The sequence below is a fragment of the Tamandua tetradactyla genome, chromosome 6 (assembly GCF_023851605.1).
Source record: "Tamandua tetradactyla isolate mTamTet1 chromosome 6, mTamTet1.pri, whole genome shotgun sequence".
NCBI lineage: Eukaryota > Metazoa > Chordata > Mammalia > Pilosa > Myrmecophagidae > Tamandua > Tamandua tetradactyla.
In genome coordinates this window covers 27926003-27942282 of record NC_135332.1, presented here as the reverse complement: position 1 = coordinate 27942282, position 16280 = coordinate 27926003, and the positions used below count along the sequence as shown (strand labels likewise).

Genomic DNA, 16280 nt, shown 5'->3' with positions numbered 1-16280 from the left:
GAAAAAAGAAACAAATTGTGGGTGGCAGTTGCAATCTTACAGCAGCCACATCATCCACTCCGCACTTAAAGCTTCCATGTTCAGGATCATGCGTTGCAGTTAATCATCATGATCTCTTTAGTTGCTCTCTCTTTTTTTTAATCATAGAAACAAATACACAACATGAACTCTACTATCTCAAGCACTCCCCAAGCATACCATGCGGTGGGATTAATCACCCCTACAGCGTTGTGCTACTGTCAATACCATCCTTCTCATCACCCCAAACAGAAACCCTGCACACGTTATGCATTAACTCCCCATATTTCTTCCTCCCCAACTCTGGTAATCTATACCCTACATTCTGCTTCAATAGATTTCCAGATTCTAACTATTTCATATAGGTGAAATTACACAATATCTGTCCTTTTGTGTCTGATTTATTTCACTCAACATGATGTCTTCAAGGTTTATCCATGTAGTGGCAAGTATCAGGTGGCTACTGAAATTTTGATTAAAATTGTGTTAACTCTGTAAATCACTCTGGGTAGCACTGATATCTTAATGATATTAAGTGAGTATGGAATATCTTTCCATTTATTTACATTCTCTTTAACATCCTCCAGTAATGATTTATAGTTTTCTTTCACAAGTCCTTTACATCCTTGGTTAAATTTATTCTTAGATATTTTATTCTTTTAATTGCTATTATAAATGGACTTATTTTCTTTTTCGGATTGTTCACTGCTAGTGTCTAGAAACACCACTGATTTTTGTGTATTGATCTTGTATTCCATTATTTTGCTGAATTCATTTATTAGCTTTAACTGCTTTCTTATAGAGTTTTCTGGATTTTCTTTATTTAGCATCATGTTAACTGCAAATAGGGATAATTTTACTTCTTCCCTTCCAAGTTGGATGCCTTTTATTTTTTTTTTCCTGCCTAATTGCTTTAGCTAGCACTTCCAGGACAATGTTGGATAGCAATGGTGAGAACAGGCATCCTTGATTTATGCTGATATTAAAGTGAAAGGTTTCAGCTTTCACCACTGAGCAGGATGTTAGCTGTGTAACTCAAATGTAATTTTGCATGAGTTTAAAATTATTTAAAAGCGAAAAAATGAGGATATATCATTATGTGACATATACACATCTTAACATGTTGGATATATTCAGCACTTTAATTTGTCCTGCCAGATCCACTAATTTTTAAGAGAACTGAAAAAAAAAAAAACCCCAAAACCAAAAAAAAGCCAAAGCTTTTAGCACTGACTGTTTAAATCAGCATGTTTTCAATATTGTACAACTGAAACAAAATATAGATGAAATGGATGCTAAGGCAGATAAAACATTTGTTGTGAGGATAAAATAATGAGGTATACACACACATAACGTACTTGAAAAACTGACACATGCTGCAATGTATCACGATTACTAAGCAAGGAAAGCTGGGATGTAAAGGGAAGAGGAGTAATCGATAAGCAGACATTTTAGCAGGCCAGTGGAACTTGTGCCATATGAAATAAGAAAAACACTGTTGGGCTGTGCTGCCTTTTCCTTCTTATATTTTAAAGTCTATAAGGGATTACTGAGGAAGAAAGATGAAGAAAGACATTGCCAATATGTGAATTTAAATGCTAAAATTAGTCAAGAAAAACAGAATGAATCAAGAATGTGCTTATGTCATTTCAGTAGTTTGGGTAGGAACATGAAGTCTCATTGAAAATCATTTCATCATATTGTAGGGAAAGAATAACATGTGCTTTGGGGAAGATAAACAATAACATACTAAGTATGATTTCTACCTTCCAAAAAGGTAAAGGAAACCAAATGAAACCTGCAAGTGGCATGTATATATTTATGCGCATGTGTAATACACAACACACACACACACACACACACACACACACAGGTAGTTGATTCTCATTATTCGTGGTAGTTGTGTTCTATAAAGCCGATGCTGACAATTAGTGAAGACTGAACTGTTCCTAAGGAAAATACAGGGTTAGGTCCCTGTGAGCTTCTGGTCACACTATATATATATATTTTTTAATTAATTGAAAAAATTAACTAACACAACATTTAGAAATCATTCCATTCTACATATACAATCAGTAATTCTTAATATCATCACATAGATGCATATTCATCGTTTCTTAGTACATTTGCATCGATTTAGAAAAAGAAATAGAAAGACAACAGAAAAAGAAATAAAACGATAATAGAGAAAAAAATAAAAAAAAAATAAAAAAAATTAAAAAAAAAACTATACCTCAGATGCAGCTTCATTCAGTGTTTTAACATAATTACATTACAATTAGGTTGTATTGTGCTGTCCATTTCTGAGTTTTTGTATCCAGTCTTGTTGCACAGTCTGTATCCCTTCAGCTCCAATTACCCATTATCTTACCCTATTTCTATCTCCTGATGGTCTGTTACCAACGACATATTCCAAGTTTATTCTCTAATGTCGGTTCACATCAGTGGGACCATACGGTATTTGTCCTTTAGTTTTTGGCTAGTCTCACTCAGCATAATGTTCTCTAGGTCCATCCATGTTATTACATGCTTCATAAGTTTATTCTGTCTTAAAGCTGCATAATATTCCATCGTATGTATATACCACAGTTTGTTTAGCCACTTGTCTGTTGATGGACATTTTGGTTGTTTCCATCTCTTTGCAATTGTAAATAATGCTGCTATAAACATTGGTGTGCAAATGTCCGTTCGCGTCTTTGCCCTTAAGTCCTCTGAGTAGATACCTAGCAATGGTACTGCTGGGTCGTATGGCAATTCTATATTCAGCTTTTTGAGGAACTGCCAAACTGCCTTCCACAGTGGTTGCACCATTTGACATTCCCACCAACAGTGGATAAGTGTGCCTCTTTCTCCACATCCTCTCCAGCACTTGTCATTTTCTGTTTTGTTGATAATGGCCATTCTGGTGGGTGTGAGATGATATCTCATTGTGGTTTTGATTTGCATTTCTCTAATGGCCAGGGACATTGAGCATCTCTTCATGTGCCTTTTGGCCATTTGTATTTCCTCTTCTGAGAGGTGTCTGTTCAAGTCTTTTTCCCATTTTGTAATTGGATTGGCTGTCTTTTTGTTGTTGAGTTGAACAATCTCTTTATAAATTCTGGATACTAGACCTTTGTCTGATATGTCGTTTCCAAATATTGTCTTCCATTGTGTAGGCTGTCTTTCTACTTTCTTGATGAAGTTCTTTGATGCACAAAAGTGTTTAATTTTGAGGAGCTCCCATTTATTTATTTCTTTCTTCAGTGCTCTTGCTTTTGGTTTAAGGTCCATAAAACCGCCTCCAATTGTAAGATTCATAAGATATCTCCCTACATTTTCCTCTAACTGTTTTATGGTCTTAGACCTAATGTTTAGATCTTTGATCCATTTTGAGTTAACTTTTGTATAGGGTGTGAGATACGGGTCCTCTTTCATTCTTTTGCATATGGATATCCAGTTCTCTAGGCACCATTTATTGAAGAGACTATTCTGTCCCAGGTGAGTTGGCTTGACTGCCTTATCAAAGATCAAATGTCCATAGATGAGAGGGTCTATATCTGAGCACTCTATTCGATTCCATTGGTCGATATATCTACCTTTATGCCAGTATCATGCTGTTTTGACCACTGTGGCTTCATAATATGCCTTAAAGTCTGGCAGCATGAGACCTCCAGCTTCGTTTTTTTTCCTCAAGATACTTTTAGCAATTCGGGGCACCATGCCCTTGTAGATAAATTTGCTTATTGGTTTTTCTATTTCTGAAAAATAAGTTGTTGGGATTTTGATTGGTATTGCGTTGAATCTGTAAATCAATTTAGGTAGAATTCACATCTTAACTATATTTAGTCTTCCAATCCATGAACACGGTATGCCCTTCCATCTATTTAGGTCTTCTGTGATTTCTTTTAACAGTTTTTTGTAGTTTTCTTTGTATAGGTCTTTTGTCTCTTTAGTTGAATTTAATCCTAAGTATTTTATTCTTTTAGTTGCAATTGTAAATGGGATTCGTTTCTTGATTTCCCCCTCAGCTTGTTCACTGCTAGTGTATAGAAACACTACAGTTTTTGAATGTTGATCTTGTAACCTGCTACTTTGCTGTACTCATTTATTAGCTTTAGTAGTTTTGCTGTGGATTTTTCAGGGTTTTCGACATATAGTATCATATCATCTGCAAACAGTGATAGTTTTACTTCTTCCTTTCCAATTTTGATGCCTTGTATTTCTTTTTCTTGTCTAATTGCTCTGGCTAGAACCTTCAACACGATGTTGAATAACAGTGTGATAATGGACATCCTTGTCTTGTTCCTGATCTTAAGGGGAAAGTTTTCAGTTTTTCCCCATTGAGGACAATATTAGCTGTGGGGTTTTCATATATTCCCTCTATCATTTTAAGGAGGTTCCCTTGTATTCCTATCCTTTGAAGTGTTTTCAACAGGAAAGGATGTTGAATTTTGTCAAATGCCTTCTCTGCATCAATTGAGATGATCATGTGATTTTTCTGCTTTGATTGCTTGATATAGTGTATTACATTAATTGATTTTCTTATGTTGAACCATCCTTGCATACCTGGGATGAATCCTACTTGGTCATGATGTATAATTCTTTAAGTGTGTTGCTGGATTCGATTTGCTAGAATTTTGTTGAGGATTTTTGCATCTATATTCATTAGAGAGATTGGTCTGTAGTTTTCTTTTTTTGTAATATCTTTGCCTGGTTTTGGTATGAGGGTGATGTTGGCTTCATAGAATGAATTAGGTAGCTTTACCTCCAGTTCAATTTTTTTGAAGAGTTTGAGCAGGGTTGGTACTAATTCTTTCTGAAATGTTTGGCAGAATTCACATGTGAAGCCGTCTGGTCCTGGACTTTTCTTTTTGGGAAGCTTTTGAATGACTGATTCAATTTCTTTACTTGTGATTGGTTTGTTGAGGTCATCTATTTCTTCTTGAGTCAAAGTTGGTTGTTCATGCCTTTCTAGGAACTTGTCCATTTCATCTACATTGTATTTATTAGCATAAAGTTGTTCATAGTATCCTGTTATTACCTCCTTTATTTCTGTGAGGTCAGTGGTTATGTCTCCTCTTCCATTTCTGATCCTATTTATTTGCGTCCTCTCTCTTCTTTTTGTCAATCTTGCTAAGGGCCCATCAATCTTGTTGATTTTCTCATAGAACCAACTTCTCATCTTATTGATTTTCTCTATTGTTTTCATGTTCTCAATTTCATTTATTTCTGCTTTAACTTTGTTATTTCTTTCCTTTTGCTTGCTTTGGGGTTAGTTTGCTGTTCTTTCTCCAGTTCTTCCAAGTGGACAGTTAATTCCTGCATTTTTGCCCTTTCTTCTTTTTTGATATAGGCATTTAGGGCAATAAATTTCCCTCTTAGCACTGCCTTTGCTGCATCCCATAGGTTTTGATATGTTGTGTTTTCATTTTCATTTGCCTCGAGGTATTTACTAATTTCTCTTGCAATTTCTTCTTTGACCCACTCGTTGTTTAAGAGTGTGTTGTTGAGCCTCCACGTATTTGTGAATTTTCTGGCACTCTGCCTATTATTGATTTCCAACTTCATTCCTCTATGGTCTGAGAAAGTGTTGTGTATGATTTCAACCTTTTTAAATTTGTTGAGACTTGCTTTGTGACCCAGCATATGGTCTATCTTTGAGAATGATCCATGAGCACTTGAAAAAAAGGTGTATCCTGCTGTTGTGGGGTGTAATGTCCTATAAATGTCTGTTAAGTCTAGCTCATTTATTGTAATATTCAAATTCTCTGTTTCTTTATTGATCCTCTGTCTAGATGTTCTGTCCATTGATGAGAGTGGGGAATTGAAGTCTCCAACTATTATGGTAGATGAGTCTATTTCCCTTTTCAGCATTTGTAATGTATTCCTCACGTATTTTGGGGCATTCTGATTCGGTGTGTAAATATTTATGATTGTTATATGTTTTCTTATTTAATCGTTCCTTTTATTAGTAGATAGTATCCTTGTCTCTTTTAACTGTTTTACATTTGAAGTCTAATTTGTTGGATATTAGTATAGCTACTCCTGCTCTTTTCTGGTTGTTATTTGCATGAAATATCTTTTCCAAAACTTTCACTTTCAACCTATGTTTATCTTTGGGTCTAAGATGTGTTTCCTGTAGACAGCATATAGAAGGATCCTGTTTTTTAATCCATTCTGCCAGTCTATGTCTTTTGATTGGGGAATTCAGTCCATTAACATTTAGTGTTATTACTGTTTGGATAATATTTTCCTCTACCATTTTGGCTTTTGTGTTATATATATCATATCTGACTTTCCTTCTTTCTACACTCTTCTCCATACCTCTCTCTTCTGTCTTTTCGTATCTGACTCTAGTGCTCCCTTTAGTATTTCTTGCAGAGCTGGTCTCTTGGTCACAAATTCTCTCAGTGACTTTTTGTCTGAGAATGTTTTAATTTCTCCCTCATTTTTGAAGGACAATTTTGCTGGATATAGGAGTCTTGGTTGGCAGTTTTTCTCTTTTAGTAATTTAAATATATCATCCCACTGTCTTCTAGCTTCCATGGTTTCTGCTGAGAAATCTACACATAGTCTTATTGGGTTTCCCTTGTATGTGATGGATTGCTTCTCTCTCGCTGCTTTCAAGATCCTCTCTTTCTCTTTGACCTCTGACATTCTAACTAGTAAGTGTCTTGGAGAACGCTTATTTGGGTCTAATCTCTTTGGGGTGCGCTGCACTTCTTGGATCTGTAATTTTAGGTCTTTCATAAGAGTTGGGAAATTTTCAGTGATAATTTCTTCCATTAGTTTTTCTCTTCCTTTTCCCTTCTCTTCTCCTTCTGGGACAACCACAACACGTATATTTGTGCACTTCATATTATCATTCAATTCCCTGAGCCCCTGCTCAAATTTTCCCATTCTTTTTCCTATAGCTTCTGTTTCTTTTTGGAATTCAGATGTTCCATCCTCCAGTTCACTAATTCTAACCTCTGTCTCTTGAAATCTACCATTGTAAGTTTCCATTGTTTTTTTCATCTCTTCTACTGTATCTTTCATTCCCATAAGTTCTGTTATTTGTTTTTTTCAGACTTTCCATTTCTTCTTTTTGTTCATCCCTTGCCTTCTTCATGTCCTCCCTCAATTTATTGATTTGGTTTTTGAAGAGGTTTTCCATTTCTGTTTGTATATTCAGAATTAGTTGTCTCAGCTCCTGTATCTCATTTGAACTATTGGTTTGTTCCTTTGACTGGGCCATATCTTCAATTTTCCTGGTGTGATTTGTTATTTTTTGCTGGCGCCTGGACATTTAATCAGATTTCCCTGAGTGTGAGACCCAGCAGGTTGAAAGATTTTCCTGTGAAGTCTCTGGGCTCTGTTTTTTTCATCCTGCCCAGTATGTGGCGCTTGTCTGTCTGCGGGTCCCACCAGCAAAAGTTGTTGTGGCTCCTTTATTAATGCCACTATTGGTGTTTGGTTGGACCCAGTCCCTGCCACTCCGGGCAGCCGTCAGTGGGGGAGGGGCGCCGGTCACCGGCCGCCGCGGCCTGGGGAACTCACCCATCCGAGACCCGCCGTTGGACCGGGAAGCCGCCCGTGGGGGAGGTGTGCCGGTCGCTGGCCGCCACGGCTTGGGGAGCCCGCTGATCCGAGACTCGTAGCCAGTCCGGGAAGCCGCCGGCGAAAGAGGGGCGCCGGCTGCCGTGGCTTGGGAAACTTGCCTCTCCGAGAATCTCAGCCAGTCCAGGAAGGAGGGAGGGAGGGGTGCCGGCCGCCAGCCGCCGCGGCCCGGGGAAGCGCGCGCCGCTTGGGGAGCTCACCGCAGAGGAGTCTCTCAGACGGTCCAGCCAGTCCAGACTGGGGTACACTGTGTGTCCAGTCCCTGCCGTGGCCCCGGGAGCTCTTCTGCACTGTTTCTGGTCACCTAGTAGTTGCTCTGGAGGAGGAACTAAGACGCGCGTACCTTACTAAGCCGCCATCTTGGCCCCCTCCTCTGGACGCTGGTCACAATATTTTTGTTTAAGTGATCACCACATAACCTTGTTTTAGTTGTTAGGTCTTTCTGCTTAAAGATACCTTATTTAATATATATTGTTAATTCATGAATATTGAACTCATAGCTGACAGCGCTACAGCTCATGTCTGAAGGAAGCTTTATAAATGTATTTTTCGCTGTAAAGCACATCATAACTTCCTTGTGCTTAGGAACACTAGGCAGCACTTCAACTCCAAGCTTGGGAGCCATTTTAAACAGTGAAATCACCAAAAAAAAAAAAAAGGGCCCAAAAATGTGAAAAATGTGGTATTAAATATACTGCGAAAAGAACACTCGTTTTGAGTGCTGAAACAAGAGGCAGAGCATTGTCATGTCTAACTCACCTAGGAATGTGTGAGATTTCCCCAATCTATATGTCTGCACATGACCTCAAAAGTGTTGCTAGTATTGATTATGGGGTTACAAATATATTTTAGCAAGTAGACAAATTCACAAATAGGAATCTTGTATAATGAGGATCAACAGCATATGGTGTGTTTGTGTGTATGTGTATATGTATAAAATAAAGACTATTTTTATCATCTGAATATGCCCAAGAATTATGGTTTTGTGTTTTGTTTTGTTTTAGCATTGTAAGATGATGGCTTCATGTTCACATACAGTTGTGTTTGCTCTCTAGGGGCAAACATTATCCATAATTGCCCATAAATGAAATTAGGCAAATTCTTATATCAGCAACATCTGGTGATGTCCTCAATTTAACTCCATCTCCTTATGCCTCTTAATCAGATCATCATTCTCATCCCTCAAAGACCAGAACTTCATAAAATGTGGCCCTTAAACTAAACCACCACTATGCTCTCAAGTTCCAAGTGATCAAACAAGAAGGGGAAGGTAAAATAAGCAGAAAACTTAGCAAAAGAATGAAAACCCTCATCAACTTTTTTTTACTGGTACAAGAGACTTTCACTCAAAGAGAATAGCCAGGTGTAATTTTCAAGGCAGGAGAGAAAAGCTCAAGATATATACTGTCAATTGTTTTAGGCTTCTGAGAATTTCAGGCAGTTATCTGAGTGAAATTCAGGGGTTGGGAGGCAGACAAGTTCATAGTTTGAACAAGACAAATGCCAACTAGAAATACTGCTTGAAAATAATTTAAAGGATACATTTTACTTGTCATTTGTTTAGATCAGTGGTTCCCAACAGAGCTGTGCACAGGCATATCTTAACTGGTTATAAAGTGGTTTTTGGAATTGTTACCAAAAATATCTTATATACTTAAGTGTGTGAACGATTTACTTTTAAAAAGTTCACAGTTATCTTAAGTAGAAAAGAAAGGGGTGGAGTTTTAGCACACCTAGAATTCTGCACAATCCATCCTTTATCTTATCTATGTCAAAGCCTCTGAGAGTGAGTACTGTTAAGTATGTAAAGAGTTATCTGTGTATCCACTGTGTTCCCAGGGTTTAAGAAGTGGAAAAACCACTGGCCTTGATGATGGAAACTCTTGCAATAATACTACAGAAATGAATTCCTAACACAGAAGAGTCATGGGAAGGGGCGCTTACTAAGCAAGTCTGCAAGTTCAAAGTCACCAGTTCAGGACAATGGGCACCTATGTACTTGAGAGCTTCATCTTCCAGCTAAAAAGATTAAAAAAGAAGGAGAAAATAATTACTGACATGATTTCAGAGAAGAAACGTTTAAGAATTAACACATTCACCAATACATTCTAAATAAAGCCAGAAAAGTTTCAACAAAACAATGAGCCAGAAACAACGAACTATGATCACAAATGGTATAATTCATAATATTGTTAACAGTATCTTTATCAGTTCTGACCATATCAAATTCATATTACCACCAAATCAAGGAAAGAAAGGATAAAATAAATACTGCCTAGTGTTTATAAATTTCGCTTTTGACAAACTAAATATGCCTCAAGCATTTTGCTGAGGAATTATTGGATTTAAAATAATTTATATCTAAACTCCCTATAAAGATTTTTAAAAATAAAGTTTGAGGAGAAGGAGCTGAGAAAGGAATCCACAGTGTTTATCTGTGCTGGAAGATCAGTGCCATGCTTACAGTGCTGGGAACATATGGCAAGCAATTGATCATAATGATTCATTTCAATCAATATTTTTCAGGATTCCATAAATAATCAGAGGCTCAAGCTGTTGTTTTAAATCAGTCATACTTGTGAAGCTCTGCTTCAAATAGTGGAACCCCTCCCTCCACTATTTGATAAAAGAATGAGGGTATTTTTAAAGCAATACAAGGTATGGTTCTAGTAACCATAAATAAAATAAAACAATAAAAATCTAGCCCTATTTTGTCAGTTACTTCTAAATCCATCCTTGATATTCCCTTCCAGATGCTCTTTTTCATTGCAAAACACTGAGATGATAAGCTTTTAAATGACAAACATTGTTGGATTTGTAACATGACTGGCAGGAAATAAGCATCAACACTATAAAATGTAGGTAGCTGTGTACTTGGCATGTGTAAGAAAAATTCCTGGTGGTTAAGCAGTTAGTGAAAATTGCAAGACTGCCTTCCTTGCCTATAAATACCAGCTCAAAATCTCAGGCAGTGAAAATGTGATTAACTGCATGAAACCCTTCTTGCCTACGGTGCATCCTGAGTATGATCCTCTCTCTCCCTTTTGCCTCCCCACAAAAAAGTCAATTCTGCAAGGAGATGTTTGTCTTTAGTCAGATAATTTTACTCTAAGGAGAACATTTCAATTTTCATCAGGTATGTGTCTTTGGTCAATAAAACACAACAACTAACATTTCCCGTAAGTCAACACCTTGTGGCTGCCTACCATGAATGGTTCCTCCGACTTTCAGAAGCACTACATGGAGTATTACCTGCGTGCAGCCTTTTAAAAATAAGGCTTTGAGAGCCCCACAGCCTCTCACTAGTGCTTGGATACCATCCTTGGTTACTTGGTCACACCAGGAAATGTTCAGTTGCTCCAACAGTGGACATCCCTCACTTAAGGTAAAACAAAATGAGACAAACATATGACTAAATCCAATTCCAAAGGCAGCAAAGTCTCATTTTATTGGCTACTGGGTCAGGGAATGGATACAATCCCATTCTCTCCCACAAAAATAAACTTAACGTAAATTTAGAATACATGTAATCCCATAGCAAAAGAAAAGTGGACTCATCAGTTTGTGGTGTTCATATAGGACTATATCACTAGTGGGGCCATCTCAGATCCAGTTTAACCCACAAGCACACAACACAATACTGTTTTCAGATATACTAGATTTTTATGGAGTTTTATACTAATCACATATCTTAAAGGTCTTTAGATAGGAAACAGAAATTAAGCAACTTGTTCAATGTCAGAGAGTTAATTAATAAATAGTTAAAGATAATGAAATCCAGATGACTTATTAATTAATTTTATTACTTATCAAAGTTACAAGGACTTTTCAACTTTTACTAAAAAAAGTGCAAAAGATATATATATTTCCTTATGCTACTTTAGGAGTAAATTTGGAGATCTTATGTTCAATCTCTGCCTTCTATCAAATTCTAGCTTCATTTTTGTTTCCTTTTAGTCTTAACAATATAGATTCACACATGGACTAAGGAAGAATCCCAAGCTATCTATGACATTCTTTGGAAAATACTTAATTGTTTTAAATATTCCTGCTTAAAGAAAAGATCCAGAAAATAAAGCAAGGAGACCTGGGTTAAGTTTATTCTTCAACATTAGTGGTATGACGTCAGACAAATCATTTTAAGAAGACTGTCCAGACCTCCCTTAGTCCACTGTTAGCCAAAATATTCTTTCTATATTCTCCGAAAATCAATGTATTCACTCCAATCACAGCATTTATCACACAGTGAAATATGACAACGTTTAGTGATTTTTTTTTTTCCTACTAGAGTCTGAGCAACTTAAGGGCAGTAACAATATTTCATTCAGTTACAGCCCATGGTTGCACAGTATCTGGCACTAGAAAATTTAATCTAGTTTTTTAAAATCTATATAATGCCTGTTCTATTTACCCAAGGCTTTTATGTAAATGAGACAACTTATGTGAAAATATTTATAAGCCATAATGTTGTTGTATGATTATATTTATTAGCCTTAAGACACACATAGCTCAATATCATAAGGGAGATCTAGAAGTAGCCACGTTTTTAGATTACTGCTTAACTAAATCTATACTTATCCTTGAATGAGCATGTTACTCTCTTTTTAAGACATTTTCTATAATGTAAAGTAAAAAACACATTAACATTAATATAATTAAACATTTGTTGAGTGCTTACTATATGCCAGGTACTATGTTAAGCACTTAGTATTTATTAATTTGAAACACACAAAGCTGCTATTTTGTGAGACAAAGACTGCTGAAATTGGCAACTTTATATGGCTCAGCCTAATATGCTGTTTAAACCTAATGACAACCTTATGAGATGATGAGGGAAAGCTCAGAAGGGTTATATTTGTTCAAGGCACCTGGCTGATAACTCGACTCCAGAATCCTATTTTTAATAACTTCGTTATAATGGTAATGTGTCATTTTTGGGGGTAAAAACAAGCCTTCGGAAAAATCTACTCATTCATGTGTAACTACTCCTAGTTACCGCTAGTCGCTTCACCCTAATATGTCCTGTACTTGGGGTAAGTGGTAAGACAAAATAAGTATTCTAAACTATAGCATATAGCCATAAAACATAGTTACCTTCAATTCCAACTTCATTTCAGTTACTTTAAAAAATGTATTTGTTCTAACGATTGAACATGCTTATTATAAGAAATTTACCTCAGAGCTTTTAGAGACATATTTGTTATTGATGTGCAGGAAGCCAAGTCAAGGTGCCTGAGTTTGGAACAGAACTTGCTAAGGCTAGTACATGTACTGAAAAATGGAAGAAGGAGAACATAATGAATAAATAAAATAAGAACACATACCTAAAATACTATAAAACACTCTCATTAAATATGTACATTTATATAAGAATTCTAAAATGTTCATACCCCCAATAAAAGCAGCTGTAAATCCTGGGACCTTTCATGTTTAGGAAAAGGTAGGTTCCAATCACAAAGGAGAAGACAGGCTATACTGTGTATGAGAATTTACATAAGGGGAAGGTGGTGTTTATTTCGTATTTGGAAATATTAATAGCTATTAACAGCACACTACCTATGTGCGCTTTAAGAGGTCTACATGAATTTTACAAATCCAGAAAGCTAGCTACTACCTGCTAGCCTGTGGTCAACCATGAAGACCTGCTCATTTACTTAAATTTTTATTAAAGATAACCTTTTACATGGCAGTAATAATTACAATTAACCATACCATAATTACAACCAACAAAATTAACAATAATTCCTTACTGTCACATGAAACCCAGTCTGTGTTCTGCTTTCCCCAACCATTTCATAAATGCCTTTGCCCAACTGGTTTGTTCAAATTAGGATCTCAACAAGATCCATTCATTATATTTGGTTGAAATAACTCTCAGGTATTTGTGTAGATACATGTTTTAATTTCTTTCAGGTAGATTACTAGGAGGAGAACTGTTAGCTCCTATAAGCAAGTTTATGTTTAACTTTTTAAAGAAACAGCCAAACTTTTCCAGAATGGCTATAATACTTAATATTCCCACCAGCAATGAATTAGGGCTCGTTTCTCCATACCTTTGCCAACTCTTGACTCCAACGTACGCCCTTATCCAGATACCCAAATATACCAACCTTTATCACTTTGTCGCAATTGTTTGTTCTTTCCCTCTCTCCCTTCCCTCCCATTTATCTTCTAAACATTTTAGTAGGTTGCATATACTGTGCTTCTTTAACACTTAAAACTTCCACATATATTTCCTAAGAACAAGGAAATAAGTTACACTTATGTAACTGCCTTAAATATATTTACTAAATTCAAGAAATTTAATATTGATACAAAGCATACAGTTTACATTCCATTTTTTCCCGATTGTCCCAATAATGACTTTTTGAGACATTTTCTCTTCCATAATTAGATTCAGTCCAGGATCATGCATTGCATTTAATCACCCTTGTCTCTTTAGTCACTCTTTTTGTCTGTCCTACCTCTAAAGTTGTGTTTATCTATTTGCTTTCTTCCTTGCCACACATATATATTATAACGCTAAGAAAATAGTCAAGAAACATAATTCTATGTTCTAAATGTTTCAGTTTATATTCAGTTATTATCTGATTGATCCAAGTCTTTGTTTTTAGAACTGAATAATAAATTAGCACTTGGCCAACATATTAGATTTATCAGTAACAAACTTTGTTGCTTATATATATGCAAGTACTAATCTATTGAGTTTAATCTCATTTCAAAATAATTCTTACAATATTCTTCATTCAATATTTCCATCTCATTTCACAATCTTACACTGTTTTCTTACATATTTTCAATAGTAAGACATGTTCAAATTCTTGGTTCTTTACTGAATTGTGTGCTCAAATACCCTTATAAAACATTTTATTTTCTAGTCTGAGTTTTCTGATGTGAAATTCAGCTGAAGGATATCCCCCCTTTGACTTTAAGATCATTACCTCCCCAGTGTAAAAATATTAATGCTGGCTAAGGAATGAATGATCACTAAAGATTTCTTCATTCATGACAGAGTGTTTTATGTAATGCAAAAACTCACATGATCTACAAGAGTTGCTGCATGAATGAATGATTCTCATTATCTTTTTCTGAACTTCTCCAGCATGAATTATCCAGCACTTTCTCGAGGGTTTTTGTCCTCCTAGTGAAGACTTTTCTTACTTTCTAGTTTAGTGGTTATTTCTAAACTGAGTTTTCTTTTGCACACCAAGGCTGGTGCCTGGTGGAATGATAGGACACAGTGATTACAGACGTAGGGTTTCTCTCCTGTGGAGGTCACTCATTTTATTTAAAGGATAACGTATATTTAAGGCATTTCTCACACTGCATACATATTTTTTCTCTTACATGTGGTTTTTCTGGTTTGTCAGAATAATAAAGATTTTCCACTTTCGTAATATTTATATTGTGAGTTCCCTCAGGTCACATGTTAATCAGGCCATTTATTGAAGGTTTTCTCATGTATCTCTAAAATGAGATTCAATGTATTATCTAAGGCCAGAGCTTTGAATACAAGTTTTATCTCAGATAACATTAATATGATTTACATCTAGTGTGAACTTGCTTATGTTGATTAAAAGATGACTTATCGCTGAGGCGCCTTCCAAATAGTTTCCTGAAATAGGGTTTCTTTCCTATATGAGTTAAATTATGCTGAATCACTGTAGATCTGTGATTGAAACCTTCTTGCAAATCATTATATTTAAAGCAGTTCTTTTGAATATGAGATCTTCTTCTAGGGTGGGCCACAGTGGTTCAGCAGGCAAGAATGCTTGCCTGCCATGCCAGAGGACCCAGGTTCGATTCCTGGTGCCTGCCCATGTATTAAAAAAAAAAAAAAAAAAAGACAAAGAGATCTTCTTCTAGGAAGTTGATAAGAGACAATGACCTGAGGGTAGAGGTGTCTTTCCTGCAGAATGTTGCATGGATATAGTTTCCTGTTTTTGAGGCCTCTTTTCCTGGACTCTGATTATGGGGAAATCCTATTCTCCTTACTCCAACTGCGAAAGCACACCTGATGTGCAGACCTGATGTCTCACTGAGACCAGATGATTGATATTCTCCAGCATCACATCTCTGAATGTCTTTCTCTGGGATGTCCAACAGGGCCCACTCTTCCTGGGTGAAGTACTGAGGTATATTTATGAAGGTCACTGACTCCAGTTATTGCATTGTCAGTAGCTCAGCTGACAAGTGTTTCCCTCTGAGTTTTCACTCACAAGACAAGCACTAGATGAGCAAAACAGACCCCAAATACACTGAAAAGCAAGGGAACCAAGTCTTATTAAGGATGCTTTAACCACACTCTGGAGATAACACCTTTCTCTGTCTAGAAAAAGCACCATCTTGATGGTGGCACTCTCTTTTAAATTGTGGAAACTTAACTATAACATGAACTTTCCCATTTTAACTACTCCTAAGCATACATTTAATGGGATTTATCACACTCACAATTTTGTGCTACCCTTACCACCATTCATTACCAAAACATTTCTATCATCTCAACCAAAACTTAGCACATTATGCATTAAATCTCCATTTTACCTCTCCAATCCCCATGCTGTGTTACCTGTACTGTCCTTTGGGTCTCCATGAATTTGCATATTCTAGTTATTTCATATAAAAAGAATCATATAATATCTGTCCCTTCATGTCTGACTTATTTCATTCAACAGGATATC

The 16280-nt window shown here is 36.3% G+C and overlaps 1 protein-coding gene across 3 annotated transcripts in view; it reads right to left on the bottom strand.

Moving 5' to 3' along the window:
* FBXL20 (F-box and leucine rich repeat protein 20) overlaps positions 1–16280 on the bottom strand; it is a 149806-nt gene that overhangs the window by 16277 nt on the left and 117249 nt on the right. For all 3 annotated transcript variants that reach the window (XM_077164543.1, XM_077164542.1, XM_077164544.1), the window contains exons 7-9: positions 12775–12870; positions 10852–10978; positions 9544–9618 (exon numbers count right to left, since the gene is read on the bottom strand). In XM_077164543.1, coding sequence (XP_077020658.1) covers positions 9544–9618; positions 10852–10978; positions 12775–12870 — 298 coding nt within the window. The remainder of the gene's footprint in view (positions 1–9543; positions 9619–10851; positions 10979–12774; positions 12871–16280) is intronic.